Below are 19,249 nucleotides of genomic sequence, written 5' to 3'. Positions count from 1 at the left end.
TCCGCTACCGCCCGGGTCTCCGGTACTGCCCGGGGCTCCGGTACCGCCCGGGGCTCCGGTGCTGCCCGAGGCTCCGGTACCGCCCGGGGCTCCGGTACCGCACGGGGCTCCGGTACTGCCCGGGGCTCCGGTACCGCCCGAGGGGGCTCCGGTACCTGTCGGGGCTCCGGTACTGCCCGGGGGCTCCGGTACCGCCCGAGGGGGCTCCGGTACCGCCCGGGGCTCCGGTGCTGCCCGGGGCTCCGGTACCGCCCGGGGCTCAGGAGGGATTCCCCCGGTCCCGGTCCCGGTACCGATCACCAGCAGCAGCCACAGCAGCCACGGAGCCATCGCTGCCCCCACCCCGGGCCCGCTGTCGCTTTTAGCCGCCCCTATCGCCCCTATCGCTGTCGCGATAACGCGCCAAGGTCGCGACGTGACCTCGCCAGACCCCGGGGGGGCCACCCCGACCCCCCCCCACCCCGGGCCGGCTGCACCCCCGGTTCCCCCCGTTGGTGACCCCATGGGGAGGTTTGGGGACTCGACCCCCCCACAAAATTTGGTCCCTCCCGGGGTGCCGGGGACGCCCAAAGCGCCCCCCCGACCCCCCCCCCGGAGCTGTTTAATGATTAATTAATGAATTAATCATTGGGGCGTTGATAAGGGAGCAAATGTGGCCCCTCAAGGACTTCCCAGGAGGGCGCGGCCTCGGGGGGGCACCGGGGGAGTTTGGGGTACACGGGGGGGGGCTGGGGATCCCCAGGATCCTCCAGAGCCCCCCAGAACCCCCCAGAACCTCCCATGGCCCTCCTGGACCCCCCCAGAGCCAGCCAGAACTCCATTATAGCTCCCCAGGATCCCACATGGCCTTCAGAATCCCCCCATGAACCCTCCATGATTGCCCAGAGCCCCCACCGGGAACCCCCCAGAGCCTCCCTGGACCCCTCAGAGCCCCCAGGACACAGCCAGAGCCCCCCAGGATTTTCCCAGGGGCTATGGGATCCTGGGGGGATCCTGGAGGGCTCTGGGGGTCCCTGGGGTGCCATGGGGGGGTTCATGGGGGGCCATGGGGGATCCTGGAGGGATCCTGGGGGGCTCCGGGGGGTCCTGGGTGCCATAGGGGGTCCCTGGGGGGTTCTGGGGTTGGGCGGGGCCGGGATTTGTGCGGCCGGGGGGGTCGGAGGAGGGGCGAGATTCTGAGGGCGGGGCAACTCCAAAATAGTCCCGCCCCCTCCCGGGAGGCTCCGCCCCGCCTCGGCCGAGGCGTGCGCATGCGCAGTAAGGAGAAAGCGTATTATGATGTAGGCGTGGTGATATCCATATACGGTGCTCGAGGCGGGGCCTAAACACGGGTACTGGGCGGGGTCTACGGGCGGGGCTATGCAGACACAGGGCGCGGTGGGGCGGGGCGGGGCCCCTGCGCAGGCGCAGTGCGGGCGGGCGCGCCGGGCGCGGGGCCGCGGTTTAAAGGGGCCGCGGCGCGGGTAGCCCGGAACGCCCCGGAACCCCCGGGAGCCCCGGGAACCCTGAGATCCCCGAGACCCCTGGGACCCCCCGGGGCCCTCAGCATCCTCCCGGGACTGCCGCGAAGCCTCCGAGCCCACCATGGTCTGCGGAGGCTTCGCCTGTTCGCGCAACGCGCTCTGCGCCCTCAACGTGGTTTATGTGGTGAGCGGGGTGGGGGCTGTGAGGAGAATGGGGACCCCTCGGGTCTAGGGGGGCTCTGAAGGGATCGGGGACCCCTCTGGAGTAGGCTTTGAGGGAATTGGGGACCCCTCTGGGGGAGCCGTGAGGGGAATGGGGAACCCTTAGGTCTGGGGGGGGATTGGGGACCCCTGAGCTCTGGGGGACTATGAGGGGTTTGGGGACGTCTCAGCACTGTGGGGGATTGGGGACCCCTCGGGTCTGGGGGAGCCGTGAGGGGATTGGGGACCCGTCAACTCTTCTGGGCGGGGGTTGGGGACCCCTCTGCCCTGAGGGGACTCTGAGGGCATTGTGGACCCCTGAGCTCTGGGGGAGATTGGAGACCCCTCAGCCTTGGGGGTGACTGGGGAGGTCAGCAGGGCGGGGATCCCCATCAGTTTGGGGTTCTGGGGTGCTGTGGGGAAGTTGGGGGTCCCCAAAGCTGGGGGGGCTCCTGGGTCCCGCGGTCTGGGGGCGGCTCTGGGGCTGCCCCTGTAGGGTGGGGCTGGGCAGGGCTGGGGGGCTCAGTCCCGGTTCGAGGGTACAGTCCTGGTTGGGGGGCGCCGTCCTGGTTTGGGGGTTCTGTCCCGGTTTGGGGGTTCAGTCCCGGGACGGGGGGCACAGTCCCGGTTTGGGGGCGGCTCAGTCCCGGTTCCGGGGCACGGTCCCGGCACAGTCCCATTTCGGGGGGCTCAGTCCCTATTTGGGGGGGCTCAGTCCCGGTTTGGAGGGGGTGTTATGCTGGGGGGGCTCAGTCCCGGTTCGGGGGGCACAGTCCCGTTTTGGGGGGGCACAGTCCCGGTTTGAGGGTCACAGTCCCGGTTCGGGGGGGGCTCAGTCCCGGTTCGAGGGCACAGTCCCGGTTCGGGGGGGGCTCAGTCCCGGTTCGCGGGCACAGTCCCGGTTCGGGGGGCACAGTCCCTGTTCGATGGCACAGTCCCGGTTCGGGGGGCACAGTCCCGGTTTGAGGGGCACAGTCCCGGTTCGAGGGGGGGGGCACAATCCTGGTTCGGGGGGCACAGTCCCGGTTCGGGGGGCTCAGTCCCGGTTCCGGGGCACGGTCCCAGTTTGGGGGCACAGTCCTGGTTCGGGGGGCACAGTCCCGTTTTGGGGCAGGGAGCACAATCCTGGTTCGGGGGGCACAGTCCCGTTTTGGGGGGGGCACAGTCCCGGTTTGAGGGTCACAGTCCCGGTTCAGGGGGGGGGGCACAGTCCCGGTTCGGGGGGCACAGTCCCGGTTCGGGGGCGTTCTGGGGGTGTCGGTGCCCCCCGCCCGGTGCCCCCTGACCCGTGCCCTCCCAGCTGGTGGGGGTGCTGCTGGTGGCCGTGGCGGGCTGGGCGCGGGGCCTGGCCGGGGGTTCCAGCCCCCCCCTGCTCGGAGGAGCCTTCGCCGTCGGAGTCTTCCTCCTGCTGATCGCGGCGCTGGGGCTGCTCGGGGCCCTGCGGCACCACCAGGTCCTGCTCTTCTTCGTATCCTTTTGGGGCTGGGGGGAACTTTCGGGGACCCTCCTGGCACCTCCAACCCCTCCAGGGGACTGTCCTGGCACCCCCAGCCCCTCTGTGAACCCCCAGCCCACTTGGGCACCACGTCCTGCCCTGCTCTGCCCCCTCGGCCCAAAGCCCCCCTTGGTCCCCAGCACCCCTGGCTGGCCCTCCACCCCTGCCAGTGTCCCCAACACCCCTCTGGCTGTCCCAAACACCCCCTGGCTGTCCCTGGCACCTCTGGCAATGTCCCCAGTGCCCCCTGGGTGTCCCTGGCACCCCTGGCAGTGTCCCCGGCGCCCCTCTGGCTGTCCCAAATACCCCCTGGCTGTCCCTGGCACCCCTGGCAGTGTCCCCAAATTTCCTTGTATGTCCCCAGTACCCCCTAGGTGTCCCTGGCACCCCTGGCAGTGTCCCCAACACCCCCTGGATGTCCCCAGTGTCGTCCTGAGTGTCCCTGCCAGTGTCCCCAGTGCCCCTCCGGATGTACCTGGCACCCCTGGCAGTGTCCCTAAACCCCTCTGGATGTCCCTGTTAGTGTCCCCCATGCCCCTTGGGTGTCCCTGGCACCCCTGGCAGTGTCCCCAAATTCCCCTGGGTGTCCCTGCCACCCCTGGTAGTCTCCCCCAAGTCCCTTTGGATGTCCCTGCCAGTGTCCCCATTGCCCCTCTGGGTGGCCCTGACACCCCTGGCTGTTCCTGGCACCTCTGGCAGTGTCCCCAATGCCTCCCTGGGTGTCCCTGGCACCCCTAGGAGTGTCCCCAAACCCCTCTGGATGTCCCTGGCAGTGTCCCCAACACCCCCTTGATGTCTCCAGCACCCCTGGCAGTGTCCCCAAGCCCCCCTAGATGTCCCCAGTGTGGCCCTGGATGTCCCTGGCAATGTCCCCAAGACCCCCTGAATGTCCCTGGCACCTCTGGCAGTGTCAAAAGCACCACCTGGATGTCTCCAGTGCCCCCTTCAGTGTCCCTGGCACCCCTGGCAGTGTCCCCAGTGCCCCTCTGGATGGCCCTGGCACCCCTGGCACTGTCCTCAGTGCCTCCTGGATATCCCCAATGCCCTCCTGGGTGTCCCTGGCACCCCTGGCACTGTCATGTCCCTGGCACCCCTGGCACTGTCCCCAACACCCCCTGGATGTCCCCAGCCCCCTCCCCGGCTGCCCCCCCCCCCGTGTCCCCAAACGCCCCCCGATGTCCCAAGCCCCCTCCCCTATGGCCCCCCCAGCTCAGCCCCCTTCAGACCCTTCAGGGGGGCTCAAACCCCACCTGGGGACCCCAAAACCTGCAGGGGGGGTTCTGGCTGTGGGGGGGGTCAGGGGGGATTTTTGGGTGGTTCAGGGGGGATTTGGGGGGGATCCCGAGGGGATTTTGGGGGGGTCTCTGTGCGTGTGTGCCCCCCTTGACCCCCCCCAGTACGTGCTGATCCTGGGCCTGGTGTTCCTGTGCCAGCTCGGCGTGTCCTGCGCCTGCCTCGCCCTGGGCCGCGACGCTCAGGTGGGTGCGGGGACCTCCGGGACCCCCCAAAACCCCCGGGACCCCCCAAAACCCCCTAGGACCCTCCCGGGCCCCTCCAAATCCCACAGGACCCCTCAAAATCCGTTGGGACCCCCAAAACACTCTGGTAGTCCCCGAAATGCCCTGGGACACTTCAAAACCCCATGGGACCCCCCTGGGACCCCTAAAACCCATTGGGAACCCCTAAAAACCCCTGGGACCCCCCAGGTCCTCTAAACTCCCCGGGAGCCCTAAAACCTCCAGGACCCCCTTTGGGTCCCCCAAAATTTCCTGGGACTTCCAAACCCTCCAAAACCTCCCCGGGCCCCCCAAAAACCCCTGGGACCCTCAAAACCCCTGGGACCCCCCCCTTAGGACCCCCAAAATTCTCCAGGCCCCCCAAAACTCTCTGGGACCCTCAAAAGCCCTGGGACCTCCCAAAGCACTCTGTAAGTCCAAAGCCCCCAAAACCCCTAGGACCCCCCCCCCAGCCCCCCAAAAACCTTTTGGGACCTCCCCGGCCCCCCCAAACCCCTGGGAACACCCAGAATCCCCCAGGACCCCCCAACACCCCCAAGGAACCCCCCTGGGACTCTGAAAACCCCCTCAGCCCCCCAAAAACCCCCTGGGACCCCCCAAAAACCCCTTGGGACCCCACTATCCAAGCCCCAATTCCTGGGGTGCACAGTTATCCCCCCTACACCCCAAAATCCTTGGGGGAGGGGGGACACAGAATCCTCCCACCCCCACTGGGGTCCCCCAGCCCTGGGAGGGGCACAAAGGGATTTGGGGGGGCCCTGTGGATGTGGGGGGACACTGAGGGGTTTGGGGGGACCCCATGACGGTGGGGAATCCTGGGGGGCATTGAGGGATCTGGGGGAGCCCCGTGGTGGGGGGGGTGCGTCCTGAGGGTACCGAGAGGTTTGAGGGGGCCCTGTGGCACTGGGGGGGCTCTGGGGGCTCTGCCATTTTTGGGGTGCCCTGTGACAGTCTTGGGGGGGTCCTGGGGGTCCCTGACTGTTTTTGGGGTGCCCTGTGTCAGTGTGGGGGGGTCCCTGACGGTTTTGGGGTGCCCTATATCAGTGTGGGGATGCCCTATATCAGTATGGGGGTACCTGATGGTTTTGGAGTGCCCTGTGTCAGTGTGGGGGGTCCCTGAGGGTTTTGGGGGTGCCCTGTGTCAGTGTGGGGGTCCCGAGGGTCCCTGACAGTTTCGGGGTGCCCTATATCAGTATGGGGGTCCCTGACGGTTTCGGGGTGCTCTATATCAGTGTGGGGGTCCCTGACGGTTTCGGGGTGCCCTGTGTCAGTGGGGGTCCCTGACGTTTTTTGGGGTGCCCTGTGTCAGTGTGGGGGTGCCCTGTGTCAGTGTGGGGGGTCCCTGATGGTTTTGGGGTGCCCTATATCAGTATGGGGGTCCCTGAAGGTTTTTGGGGTGCCCTGTGTCAGTGTGGGTGCCTGACAGTTTTGGGGTGCCTTGTGTCAATATGGGGGTCCCAGGGGTCCCTGATGGTTTCGGGGTGCCCTGTGTCAGTGTGGGGGTCCCTGAGGGTTTTGGGGTGCCCTGTGTCAATGTGGGGGAGTCCCTGACGGTTTTGGGGTGCCCTATATCAGTGTGAGGGTGCCCTGTGTCTGTGGGGGTCCCTGACAGTTTCGGGGTGCCCTATATCAGTATGGGGGTCCCTGACGGTTTTGGGGTGCCCTGTGTCAATATGGGGGTCCCAGGGGTCCCTGACGGTTTTGGGGTGCCCTATATCAGTGTGGGGGTGCCCTGTGTCAGTATGGGGGTCCCTGATGGTTTTGGGGTGCCCTATATCAGTGTGGGGGTGCCCTGTGTCAATATGGGGGTCCCTGATGGTTTTGGGGTGCCCTGTGTCAGTGTGGGGGTCCCGAGGGTCCCTGACAGTTTTGGGGTGCCCTATATCAGTATGGGGGTCCATGACGGTTTCGGGGTGCCCTGTGTCAGTGTGGGGGTGCCCTGTGTCAGTGTGGGGGTCCCTGATGGTTTCGGGGTGCCCTGTGTCAGTGTGGGGGTGCCCTATATCAGTATGGGGGTCCCTGAGGTTTCGGGGTGCCCCCCAGGAGCGGCTGCTGCGCTCGGCCTGGCCGCTGCTGAGTGGGGGGGCGCGGGGGGAGCTGCAGCTCCGGCTCGGCTGCTGCGGTTTGGGGGAGCCCCCCGGGACCCCCACCCCGGGCAGCGCCCCCCCCGGGAGCCCCCCCGGCCTGGAGCCCCCCTGGGGACCCCCGAACTGCCCCGCTGTGAGTCTGGGGGGGCCGGGGGGGAATGGGGGGGATTTGAGGGGGATTGGGGGGGAATGAGGGGTTGGGGGAGGATTGGGGAGTTTGGGGGGCATTGGGGGGATTGGGGGGCTGGGGGTGGGGAATGGAGGGGTTTGAGGGGGGTTTGGGGGTGATTGGGGAGTCGGAGGGGAATGGGGGGTTGGGGGAGGATTGGGGAGTTTTTGGGGATTTGGGGGGCTGGGGGGGAATGGAGAGGTTTGAGGGGGATTTGGGGGTGATTGGGGAGTTTGGGGGGATTTGGGGAGCTGGGGGGGGGGATGGAGGGGTTTGAAGGGGTTTGGGGGTGATTGGGGGGTGATTGGGGAGTCTGGGGGGGTTTGGGGGGGCAGTTGGGGGGGTTTAGGGGTGCCTGGAGGTTTGGGGGTGCTTGGGAAGTCTGGGGTTTGGGGGGGCAGTTTGGGGGTAAATGGGGAGTTGGGGGGGTTTGGGGGGGGCTTTGGGGGTGATTGGCGGGTCAGGGGTGTTGAGGGGGATAGATGGGGGGATTTGGGGAGTCTGGGGGGTTTGGGGGGGTTTAGGGGGCAGTTGGGGGGGTTCAAGGGTCACTGAGTTTGTGGGGGGGTTTGGGGATTCCTCCTGGGGTGTTGGGGGGCTCAGGGGGAATTTGGGGGTGACCGGGGGGGCTGGAGGGGGACTCTGTGGGACGGGGGTGGTTGGGTTTTGGGGGGAAATGGGGTTTGGGGACCCCCGGGCTGTGCTGAGCCCCCCAGGAGGGGCCTGCCCTGCCCCCCCCCATACCCCCACCGTGGCCGGGGGGTGTCGGGGACCCCCCTGAGCCCCCCGTGTGCCCCCAGAGGTGCCAGTTCCCCCCGGGGGGGGGCCCCGCCGTGCCCCCCCCTGCGCCCCCCAGCTGCTGCAGCACTCGGAGCAGGCACTGAGGATCCTGGGGGGGGTCGGGCTGTTCTTCAGCTTCACCGAGGTACGGGGGGGCCGGGGGGGGGGGCCGGGGGGGGGTCTCAGGGCCCTGGGGGGGGGGTCCAGCAGCCCCCCCCTATCTCCCACCCCCCGTTTGTTGCAGGTTCTGGGGGGTCTGGCTCGCCCTGCGCTTCCGGAACCAGCGCGACCCCCGCGCCAACCCCGGAGCCTTCCTATAGCGGGGGGGGCCCTGGGGGGGCACAGCTGCAATGGGGGGGGTCCTGAACCTGGGGGGGGTGGGTCCTGAACCCCCCAGTGCTGACCAGCTGCCCCCCGCAGCCGCATGAAGCACTGGGGACAAGGACACCCCCACCCCCCCCCAAAATCATGGGGTGACCCCCCGGGAGGGCTGTGACCCCCCCGCGGCGGGAGGGGCCCGGGGCAGAGCCCCCCCCCCCCCCCACAAATCCATCTCAGTCTGAGCTCTCCAAACTGGTTTGTACTGGTCATTTACCCCCCCCCACCTTGGGGGGGTCACAGGCACCCCCACACTGGGGGGGGCACAAGGGGCAGGACCCCCCCCAAAGCGACCCCCCCCCTTCCCCACACACTCCCCCCCCTTTGGGGGCTGGGGGGGGGGGTCACAAACTCCCCAAATCCATCAGCACCCCCCCAATCCCACCACCCCTAAACTGGTCTGGACTGGTTTACACCGGGTGACCCCCCCCCAATGTGTGTCACCCCTCCCCAGACCCATTTTGGGGGGCAGGGGGACACCTCCCCCCCCCCCCGCTGTCACCACGGGGGTGTCACCGTGTCCCCCCCCCCCCAATAAACACACACCACTGACCTCGGCTTGGGCTCATTCTGGGGGTGCCCCCCCCCAGTAACACAGGGTGAGGGGGGGCACTGCCCACACCCCGTTATTGGCAGGGAAATGGGGAACCTCAAAAACTGACACCCCCCCCCAATGCAGTCCCTGGGGGGGTTCAGGGTGTTTGGGGGGGGGGGCACCCCTCAGACCCCCCCACAAGTACCAATGGGGGGGGCGTTTTTGGGGGGCAGTTTTGGGGGGGTGTCACCCCACGATTGCAGCAGAGCTCTGAGGGATATTTGGGGGGGGGGGGGTCACACCCCCCACACACAGGTACCGGTGCCCCAAGGGACGGGCTGGGGGTCAGCAGGGACAGGGAGGGGACAGGGCAGGACACTCAGGGACATGTTGGGGGGGTGGCACCGCTGTGACCCCTCCCCAGGAGGGTGCAGAGCTCGGGGGGCCATGGGAAGGTGCCACCCTGTTCCCCCCCTGGTGTCCCCGATGGTCACACACAGAGCGTCCCTGTGCCCCCCGGAGTGTCCCCAGTGCCAACTTTTGTGTCCCCTCCCCTGGTGCCCCCAAGTGTCCCCGGTGCCAACCCGTGTGTCCCCTCCCTTGGTGCCCTCGTGTGTCCCCGCAGCTGCCCCATCAGGACCCCCAGTGCCCCCCGTGCTCATCATCCCTGCTCTAGGACCCCCAAATTTCCCTGGCACCGCAAAACTGCTCTGGGACCCCCCCCCCCCCATCCCTGGCACCCCGTTCGCGGTGCCCCGGGGCAGTCCGGGCTCTCACCAGCCGATGTTGGGGTGCCCGAGGTGCCCGAGCAGCCCGGCCCCTCCGTGGGCACCGCCCATTCCCGGTGCCACGCGGTGCCCGCGGAGCCGCTCGCGGGAGCTGCCTGTGCCCGGCTTGGCCACGGGCTGGTGCTGTGCCACCCTGGGGGGGAGCACGGAGCCCCAGTGCCCCCTCCCTAGCTCCGGGCATCCCAGTGCCCCCCAGCGCCCAGCCCAGCCCCCCGAATTCCCCCTCTCTCCTCGATGCCCACCCCGGTGATCCCCAGTGCCCAGGTGAGCTTAGGGGGGTGCCCAGGTGATTCGGGGTGCCCAGGTGACCTCGGGGAGTGCCCAAGTGAGCGCAGCGCTGCTTAGGTGAACTCAGGGTGCCCAGGTGAGCTCAGGGGTGGTGCCCAGGTGAGCTTGGGGGTGCCCAGGTGAGATCAGGGTGCCTGGGTGAGCTCAGTGCTGCCCAGGTGAGCTCAGGGGTGCCCAGGTGAGATCGGGGTGCCCAGGTGAGCTCAGGGGTGCCCCAGTGAGCTCAGGGGTGCCCAGGTGAGATCGGGGTGCCCAGGTGAGCTCAGCACTGCCAGGGTGAGCTTGGGGGTGCCCCAGTGAGCTCAGGGGTGCCCAGTGAGCTCAGCGTGCCCAGGTGAGATCGGGGTGCCCAGGTGAGCTCAGCGCTGCCCAGGTGAGATCGGGGTGCCCGGGTGAGATCGGGGTGCCCCAGTGAGCTCAGGGGTGCCCAGGTGAGCTCAGCGTGCCCAGGTCACCTCGGGGGGTGCCCAGGTGAGCCCCGTGCCAATCTCCAGCCCGAGGGATCCCCCCCGCCCGGGGGGAGGGGTGTCCCGGCCCGGGGGGGTCACCACGCTCGGCTGCCCCAGGGTCCCCTCGAGGGTCCAGAGTCCCCTGTGCTGACGTCAGCGCCCCCCCCCACCTGCGACATTGACCCCCCCCCCAGTCCCCAGCGAGGGTGGCACCGACCGGGTTAAACCCCGCGGGGGGTCCCGACACCCCCAACACCCCCCGTGGGCACCGTGACGTGTCCGGGGGGTCCCTCTGTGCCCCCCCCGCGGTGCCACCTCACCCCCGGGCACACCTGGGCAGGGCGGGGCATGGGGGGAGGGGCTGAGTCACGGGGTGGGGGAGGGGAGGGGAGAGCGGAGCTGCAAAACCCCAAAATCCCAAAACCCCAAAATGCCAAAATCCCAAAATGCCAAAACCCCAAAATCCCAAAATGCCAAAATCCCAAAATGCCAAAATGGCTTTATTTGCTAATAAATAAACCTGACCCCCCCGGGGGGGCACCTTGGGGACAAGGCCACCAGCAGGGAGTCACCCCCATAGGGTTGGGGACACCACAGAGTCACCCCCATGGGGTCGGGGACACCTTGGGGACAAGGCCACCAGCAGGGAGTCACGGCCACCACCAAGGCTGAGGTTCCCACGGGGTTGGGGACACAGTGGGGACAAGGCCAGCACAGGGTGTGTGACACTGCCAGAGCCAGCAGCGCCATGGGCTGCTGCCACCACAGCCAATGTCACCGAGGGGTCAGGGCCACCTCTGGGGGGCTGGGGTCACCCACAGGGACAGGGCCGGGAGGACACTGGGGACACACTGAGGTGTCAAGGCAACCACTGGGGTCGGTGCCATCACTGGGGTCAAGCTCTCCCTGGTGTCCCCAGTGTCCCCATGTATCTCCAGAGTCTTTGGTGTCCCCAATGTCCCGGTGTCCCTGGTGTCTCAATGTCTGTAGGGTCTGCGGTGTCATCTGTCCCTGGTGTCCCTGGTGTCTCCAGAGTCTCTGGTGTCCCCAGTGTCCCCAGTGTCCTCAGTGTCCCCATGTATCTCCAGAGTCCCTGGTGTCTCCAGTGTCCTCATGTCCCCATGTCCCTGGTGTCCCCATGTCCCCGTGTCCTCAGTGTCCCCATGTCCCCGGTGTCACCTCTCGAGGAAGCGCAGGCTGATGGGGGCCCCGGGGGCCAGCAGGGTTCGGGTCATGGGGCGCACACGGCCCCCCCCGGGCTCCGGCCGCACCTCGAAGCGCAGCAGGATCTGGGGGACAGGGACAGTGAGTGACACCGTGGGGACACCGTGGGGACACCGTGGGGACAGGGGACACGCACCTGTGCCAGCGCCATGTGCAGCTGCAGCTCGGCCAGGCGGCGCCCGACGCAGCTGCGAGGGCCGAGGCCGAAGGGCAGGGAGGCAAAGGGGTGCCTGGGACCGGGGATGTCCCCGGGGATGTCCCCAGGGGTGTCCCCAGGGGTGTCCCCGCTGTCCCCGGTGTCCCCGTGGCGCAGCCAGCGCTCCGGGCGGAAGGTGTCAGGCGCAGGGAAGTAGCGGCTGTCACGGGATGTGGCGTAATGGCACAGGGTGATGAGGGTCTGCGGGGACACGGCGTCAGTGGGGACATCCTGGGGACACCGGGAGCCCCGGGCTGCGGGGTGTCCCCCCGGCTCACCTGGCGTGGCACCAGGTAGTCACCGACGCGGATGTCACACTCGGGGACAACGCGGGCATTGGCCGGGATGACGGGGTACAGCCTGGGGGGGGGACAGCCGGTGTCACCTCCCTGTCCCTGTCCCCATCCCTGACCCCATCCTGTCCTCCCCTTCATCCTCATCCCCATCCTCATCTTCATCCCTTCATTGTCCCATCCTCATCCCCGCCCTGTCCTCCTCCTTGTCCCCATCCCTGTCCCCATTTTGTCCCCAAACCCATCCTGTCCCATCCCCATCCCTGTCCTGTCCCTGTCCCCATCTTTATCCACATCCCTGTCCTATTCCCATCTGTGTCCCTCACCCCTGGCCATGTCCCCATCCCCATGTCCCCATGTCCCGGTGTCCCCATCCCTGTGTCCCTCTGTGTTCCTGTCCCCATATCCCAATCCCTGTCCCCATGTCCCCATTCCCATTGTCCCCATGTCCCTGTGTCCCCATCCTTGTGTCCCTCTGTGTTCCTGTCCCCATATCCCAATCCCTGTCCCCATGTCCCCATTCCCATTGTCCCCATGTCCCCATGTCCCCATCCCTGTGTCCCTCTGTGTTCCCGTCCCCATATCCCAATCCGTCTCCCCATGTCCCCATTCCCATTGTCCCCATTTCTGTATCCCCATGTCCCTATGTCCATGTTCCTGTCCCCATGTCCCCATTCCCATTGTCTCCATGTCCCATTACTGTCCCCATATCCCAATCCCTCTCCCCATGTCCCCATTCCCATATCCCATCACTGTCCCCGTGTCCCCATCCCTGTGTCCCTGTGGCCATGTTCCTGTCCCCATGTCCCATCACTGTCCCCATGTCCCTGTGTCCCTGTCACCTGAGGGTCTCCTTCACCACCGCCCGCAGCAGTGGCAGCCGTCCCAGCGCGGCAGCGGTGGCAGCAGCAGTGGCACGCTCGGTGGTGGCACTGGCACTGTCACTGTCACCGCTGTTGGTGGCAGTGGCAGCGAGCAGCTGGCGGTGCAGGGCCGCCTGCGCCCCCGGGTTCCGTGCCAGCTCGTACAGGCTCCATGCCAGCGTGCTGGCCACCTGGGGACACACGGTGACATCAGCGGGGCCCGCGGTGCCAGCGGGGACACCGCGGTGCCACCTCCTCACCGTGTCCACCCCGGCCAGCAGCAGCTCGGTGACGTTCCCATAGATGCTGGTGACAGGGACGCGCTCCCGGGCCAGCAGGTCGGTGACACACGTGTCCCCCTCGGCCAGCGGCCCCCGCGCTGCCACCGCGGCCACGCGCCGGTCCACGTGTCCCTTGGCTGGGGACAACAACGGCCGTCAGTGCCATCAGTGCCACCACGGCCTTGCGTTGTCACCAAGTCCCCGTCGGTGTCACCAGGGCCACGTGCCATCAGCGTGGGACATGGCAGGGGACTGTCACGGTCATGGGACATCCCTGTGACTCCATGGCGTGTCTCTGTGTCCCTTGGATGTCCCCATGTCCCCTGTGTCCCCTCACCACAGCCCTGGGATGACCCGCTGTGTCCCCATGTCCCCTCAGCTGAAGGCCAGCAGGAATGTCCCCATGTTCCCATGGCCATGGGACATCCCCAAATCCCACTGGGATGTCCCCATGTCCCCATGGGAGGTCACCACGGTGTCCCCCCTGCCCCCCTGTCCCCTTGGCTGAAGGTGATCAGGAGTGTCCCCATGGCTGTGGGACATCTCCATATCCCTCTGGGATGTCCCTGTGTCCCCATACGATGTCCCCGTGTCCCCATGGGATGATCTGGTGTCCCCATGGGATGGCACCATGTTCCCATGGGAGGTCACCACGGTGTCCCCCTGTCCCCGTGTCCCCTGTCCCTCACCAAAGGCGAAGAGCTGGTCCCAGGCGTGGCAGAAGGCGTCCCAGGGCGCGGGGACGAGGCGCAGGAGGGGACGTGGCAGTGCCATTGTCACCAGGGTCAGCGCCAGCACCGCCCCCACGCTCTGCAGCACGGCCTCGGTGTCCCCGCTGTCCCCGCTGTCCCCAGGGTCCCCAAGGCAGCCCAGGCGGGAGGAGAACAGCACCCAGGAGATGGCTGTGGGACAGGGGACATTGGGGACATGGGACACTGGGACAGCCCTTTGGGGTTCCCCGTCCCCATTTGAGGTTCCCCATCCCTGTCTGGAGTTCCCCCTCCCTTTCAGGGTTCCCAAAGCCCCTTTCAGGGTTCCCCATCTCCTTTTTTGGGTGCCCCCTCCCATTTCAGTGTCCCATCCCTCTTTTGGGGTTCCCCAGTCTTTTCAGGATTCCCCGTCCCTTTCGGAATTCTCCATCCCCGTGTAGGGTGCCCCCTTCCCTTTTTGGGGTTCCCCTTCCCCATTTGGGGTTCCCCTTCCCCATTTGGGGTCCCCCATCCCCATTTGGGGTTCCTCATCCCCATTTCGGGGTCCCCCTCCCTTTTTGGGCTCCCCATCCCCATTTTGGGCTTCCCCCTCCCCATTTCGGGCTCCCCTCTCCCCATTTGGGGTCCCCCATCCCCATTTGGTGTTTCCCTCCCCATTTCTGGTTCCCCCCTCTCCATTTCGGGTCCCCCCTCCCCGTTTCGGGGTCCCGCTCACCCTCGAGCCCGAACCGGTTGAATTCGGTGCCGATGTCGCGCACGAGCCCCCGGGGGTGGCGCCGCCGCAGCCGCCGCAGCCGCGCCACGAGCTCGGTCACGGCCGAGGCCACCGGGAGCGCGAAGGCCTCGGCAGCGCCCGGGCGGAGCAGGGCCCGGGCCAGGAGCCGCCGGGAGCCGCGCCACGCATCGCCCTCCCTGGGGACATTGGGGACAGTCAGGGGGACACGGGGACACAGGGACAGAGTCATGGGGACATGGGGGACAGCGGGACAGAGGGGGACACGGAGACAGGGGGGCACAGGGGACAGGGACAGCGTCGCAGAGACGGGGACAGGATGGGGACATGGGGGACAGGAAGACAAGGACAGGATGGGGACAGGGACAGAGTCATGGGGACATGGGGGACAGAGACAGCGTCAGGGGGACAGGAGGACACGGGGGACAGGGACGGCGACAGGGGGATGGGGGGACGGGGGACACGGGGGACAGGGACAGTGTCATGGGGACATGGGGACAGGGAGACAGGGACAGAGTCACAGGGACAGGGGGGACAGGGGGACAAGGGGACAGAGACAGCACCACGGGGACAAGGGGGACGGGGAGGACAGGGACAGGATGGGGATATAAGGGACATGGAACAGGAGGGGACATGGGGGACAAGGGACAGCGTCAGGGAGACACGGGGGACAGGGGACGGGGACAGCATTACAGGGACAGGGGGACGGGGGGACAGGATGGGGACACAGAGGACAGGGGGGACAGAATGAGGACATGGGGGACAGGGGGACAGAGACAGCATCATGGGGAGATGGGGACAGGGGGGACGGGGGGACAGGGACAGGATGGAGACATGGGGGACATGAGGGACAAGTGACCCAGCAGAGGATGGGGACATGAAGGACAAGGGACAGAGTCAAGGGGACACGGGGGACAGGATGGGGGCATGGGGGACATGAGGACGTGTGTGGGGGACAAGGGGAACAGAGGGCATGGCATAGGGTGGGACATAAGAGACAAGGGACATGGCACAGGAGGGGACATGGGGGACATGAGGACCTGTGGGGGACATGGGGACACAGAGGACACGGCTGGGGCATAGGGACACAGGTGACACCGGGCACGGAGGGGACACGGGGACACGGGAACACGCGGGAAGAGGGGGACAGGGACACGGGGGATGTGGATGGGGACGGGGGTGAAGGACAGGGAGATGGCAGGGACAGAGAACGGGGACACAGGTGGGACATGGGCAGGACACAGGGACCACGCGGGGAACACAGGTGGGACACGAAGCGCACAAGGGACACAGGGGACACAGATGGGGCACAAATGGGACACAGAGGGGACAAAGGTGGGACCCAGGGGACAGGGGTGGGACACGGGTGGGACACGGGTGGGACACGGGTGGGACACAAGAGGGACACACAGGTGGCACAGGTGACACAGCCCCCCCCCGGGCAGTGCCAGGGCCCCCAGGTGTCACCGGGGCACCCGTGAGAGCCCCCGGGCCCCTTCCCGTGCTGGGGACGGCCGGGGGGGTTTGGGGGGGTTCGGGGTCCCTCCCCCGGCCCACGCGGGGCTGGGCCCCCCCCGGGCAGTTACTCACATCCGGGGGGGGGCAGGGGGGGCTGAATCACGCCTGAGTCACCCCCGGGCCCCCCCGCACCCCACGGGCCCTTCCCGGAACGGGCGGGGGGGGAGCCCCGGTGGGGGCACGGACACCCCCAGGCCCGGAGAGCCCGGGGGGACCCCCCAAATCCCACAGGGAGCTCCCAACGCCCCCCTCCCCAAATCGCACAGGGAACCCCTGACCCCCGCAATTCCCACAGGGAGCCCTCAGGGCCTCCAAACCCCACAGGGAGCCCCCGACCCCCAAAATCCTACAGGCAGCCCCTGACCCCCCGTAAATCCCACAGGGAGCCCTCGGGCCCCCCAAATCCCACAGGGAGCTCCCAACGCTTCCCCCTCGCCAAATCCCACAGGGAGCCCCCCACCCCTCCCCCCGTGAAGTCCCCGACCCCCAACCCAGCCCAAAGCCCCCAGAGCCCCCCCGGGACAAGGACAAATTCCCAAATCCCCGCTAAGTTTCCCCCAAATTTTTCCCAAATCCACCCCAATTTTCCCCCGAATTTGCCCCCGTCGCGGCACTCACAGGGTCAGGAGCCCCCCCGGTGCCCCCCGCAGCTCCCGGTGCTGTTTCCAGGGGCAGCTGAGGGCGCGCCGGGGCTCGGGGCCCTCCTGCCGCAGCACCTGGGCCACGAGCGCGGGCTCGGCCACGTGAACCGTGAGCACCGGCCCGAAGCGGGCCCGCCACACCGGGCCGAACCGGGACCGGCCGTGAACCTGCGGGGACACGGGGGGTTACACCGGGCCGAACCGGGACCGGGTATGGACCGGGACCGGGCATGAACCGGGGGCGGGGAAGACATGGAGGAGTCACACCGGGACCGGGGCGTTCACACCGGATCAAACCGGGACCGGGCAGGTACCAGGTGGGGACACAGTGGGGGGGGTCACACCGGCCCGAACCGGGACCGGGTATGGAACAGGACCGGGTATGAACCGGTAAGGGGGGGATCGGTGTCACCGAGCGTCACTGGGGGTCACACCGAGGGTCACAACGGGGGACACCGGGGGTCGCACCGGGCGCGGGCGGTGCCCGGGGCTGCTCAGGGGGACGCGGGACAGGGGCAGCTCCTGGTGTCCCTGCCCTCCCGGCCCTGCTGTCACACTGTCCCTGGCCTCGGTGCCGCTGCCCACCCGGGGGTGGCCCCGTCCTTGTCCCTCTGTGCCCCCCGGGGGTGGCCCCGTCCCCATCCCCGCTGTCCGCCCCGAGCCGGGGCTGCTCTGGCCGTGCCCAGCTCGGGGTCCCAGCGCCACCCCCGCCAGTCCCGGGGGCACCTCGGGGTGTCCCGACCCCACCCAGCCCCAGGGACAGAGATCCGTGTCCTGTGTCCCCTGTCCAGTGTCCCCCCCGGGTGGGAGGACCGCGGTCCCTCCTGTCCCTCCTGTCCCCTCGGTGGGGACACTCGCGGTGGTGGCTCTGAGGTCCCTCCAGCCAGGACGGTGTCACCAGGCTGCTGTCCCCGGGTCCCGCTGGGTCCCCCCATCTCCTCCAACCCCTGTCCCCAATCTGGGGGGCTCTGTCCCCCCCAGGACAGGGGAGCGGGGCCCCCCCCGCCTCTTCCTCCCCCGGGGGTCTCGGGGGAGCCCCCAGCCCATTTACCTGCATCTCGTGCAGCCTCCGCACGCCGCCCCGGCACAGCAGCTCGAAGATGAAGGCGGCGGAGCTCGGTCCGGGCATCTCGGCCAGGCCCCGGGGCCGGGAGGGCTCCGGGGGGCTCCGGGACGGCGGGGAGGGGGCGGCGGGGACCGGGGGGACCCGGTGGGGGAGCCCCGGCTCGGGCGGGGAGCGGGACAGGAGCGCGGCCCGGGCGGGCAGGCGGAGCCCGGGGGACATGGCGGGGGCACCGGGGCTCGGGGGGCACCGGGGAACGGCACCGGGGACACCGGGGGAGGCGGGAGGGCGCTGCCGGACCCGGCGGGGCTCGGGGGGACCGGGAGGGATCCGGGAGGGCTCGGAGGGACCGGGGGGACTCGGAGGGACCGGGGGATCGCAGCGGGGTTCGGGGGGGCGGCGGGGCCGAGCCTCGACTGCGGGGGGGGGCCCCGGGCCGGGGTTTTATAGCGCCCACGTGCAGCCGGGCAGGCCCCGCCCCCTCCGCGGCAGCCACGCCCCCGAGCATAAACCACGCCCCACAACACCAAATTGGGAGCCACGCCCCCCAGCTGGCTGATTTGCATACCGCGGCCTTCTGGCCAATCAGCGCGCGGCGGGGGTGGTTCCGTGGCCCCGCCCCCAAGGCGCGCACACGCGAGGGCAGAACCGGGGGCGCGCACGGACCCGAAACCCCAAAACGTCGGTGACACCCCCAGCCCCCCAAAATCCCCTGTGACACCCCCTGCAACCCCGGTCACAACCCCAAACCCCCGGTGACACCCCCAGAACCCCCTCCGGGGACACCCCCAGTGATGAGCCTGGCACCCTAAACCCTCTCGGTGACACCCCTAGACCCCTAAAATCCTCCGGTGACGCCCCTGGCATCCCAAACTCGGCCAGTGACACCCCCAAACCCTTTCGGTGACACTCCCAGAACCCCAAAATCGCTCCGGTGACACCCTCGGCGACACCCCTAAACCCCACCCGGTGACACCCCCAGAACCCCACAACCCCCGGTGTCAGCCCCGACCCTGCAGTGACACTCCCGCGACCCCGAATTCCCCGGGGACACCCCCAGAACCCCCCCGGGGACACCCCCAGCACCCCCTGCTGATGCCCCTGGCACCCCAAACTCGGCCAGCGACACCCCCAAACCCTCTCGGTGACACCCCCAGAACTCCAAAATCCCCCCGGTGACACGGCCGGCACCCCAAACCCCACCGGGTGACACCCCTGGGACATCCCTGGCAGCCCAAAACCCCGGGGACACCCCCAGAACCCCCCCGGTGACACCCCGGGATGTTTTGGGGGTGCCGGTTCCCGCCGGTGCAAGGGACCCGCCCGGTGCCCCCCGCTCCCAGTCCCACCAGTATCCCCAGTAACACCAGTCCGGTCCCGGGGGGGCACTCACGCCTCCCCCTCCCCCAGTCCCGGTAATTCCCGCCCGGCCTCACCGGGAACCCCCGGGAAGCCCCCGGTGTGCGCGGGGGGCGGGGGGGGGGCGGCACCGCCATCCCGGGGCTTTCTGCGATGGGGAAACTGAGGCAGGAACCGGCGCCACGCCCCGTTCCCGGCACCGGGACCCCTCCCCCGCC

At 68.4% G+C, this 19,249-nt stretch overlaps 2 protein-coding genes across 2 annotated transcripts; one reads left to right on the top strand and one right to left on the bottom strand.

Annotated features, from left to right (window-relative positions):
• The first annotated feature begins 1,130 nt into the window (after positions 1–1,130).
• Positions 1,131–7,872, top strand: TSPAN31 (tetraspanin 31). The gene is made up of 5 exons (XM_074530958.1): positions 1,131–1,647; positions 2,965–3,132; positions 4,557–4,637; positions 6,720–6,896; positions 7,733–7,872. Exons 1-5 carry the CDS (start codon positions 1,585–1,587, stop codon positions 7,814–7,816), a joined length of 573 nt encoding a protein of 190 aa, XP_074387059.1. The 5' UTR covers positions 1,131–1,584; the 3' UTR covers positions 7,817–7,872.
• Positions 7,873–10,637: 2,765 nt separating this feature from the next.
• CYP27B1 (cytochrome P450 family 27 subfamily B member 1) lies at positions 10,638–18,370 on the bottom strand. Its single transcript, XM_074530956.1, has 9 exons — positions 17,661–18,370; positions 16,587–16,777; positions 14,433–14,629; positions 13,697–13,909; positions 12,987–13,144; positions 12,706–12,917; positions 11,849–11,930; positions 11,511–11,771; positions 10,638–11,439 (listed from the first exon to the last, which is right to left on the bottom strand). Exons 1-9 carry the CDS (start codon positions 17,892–17,894, stop codon positions 11,326–11,328), a joined length of 1,662 nt encoding a protein of 553 aa, XP_074387057.1. The 5' UTR covers positions 17,895–18,370; the 3' UTR covers positions 10,638–11,325.
• Positions 18,371–19,249: the final 879 nt, after the last annotated feature.

The sequence above is a fragment of the Zonotrichia albicollis genome, chromosome 33 (assembly GCF_047830755.1).
Source record: "Zonotrichia albicollis isolate bZonAlb1 chromosome 33, bZonAlb1.hap1, whole genome shotgun sequence".
Taxonomy (NCBI): Eukaryota; Metazoa; Chordata; class Aves; order Passeriformes; family Passerellidae; genus Zonotrichia; species Zonotrichia albicollis.
The sequence above is the reverse complement of the archived record's forward strand: the minus strand, read 5'-3'. Positions and strand labels throughout refer to the sequence as shown.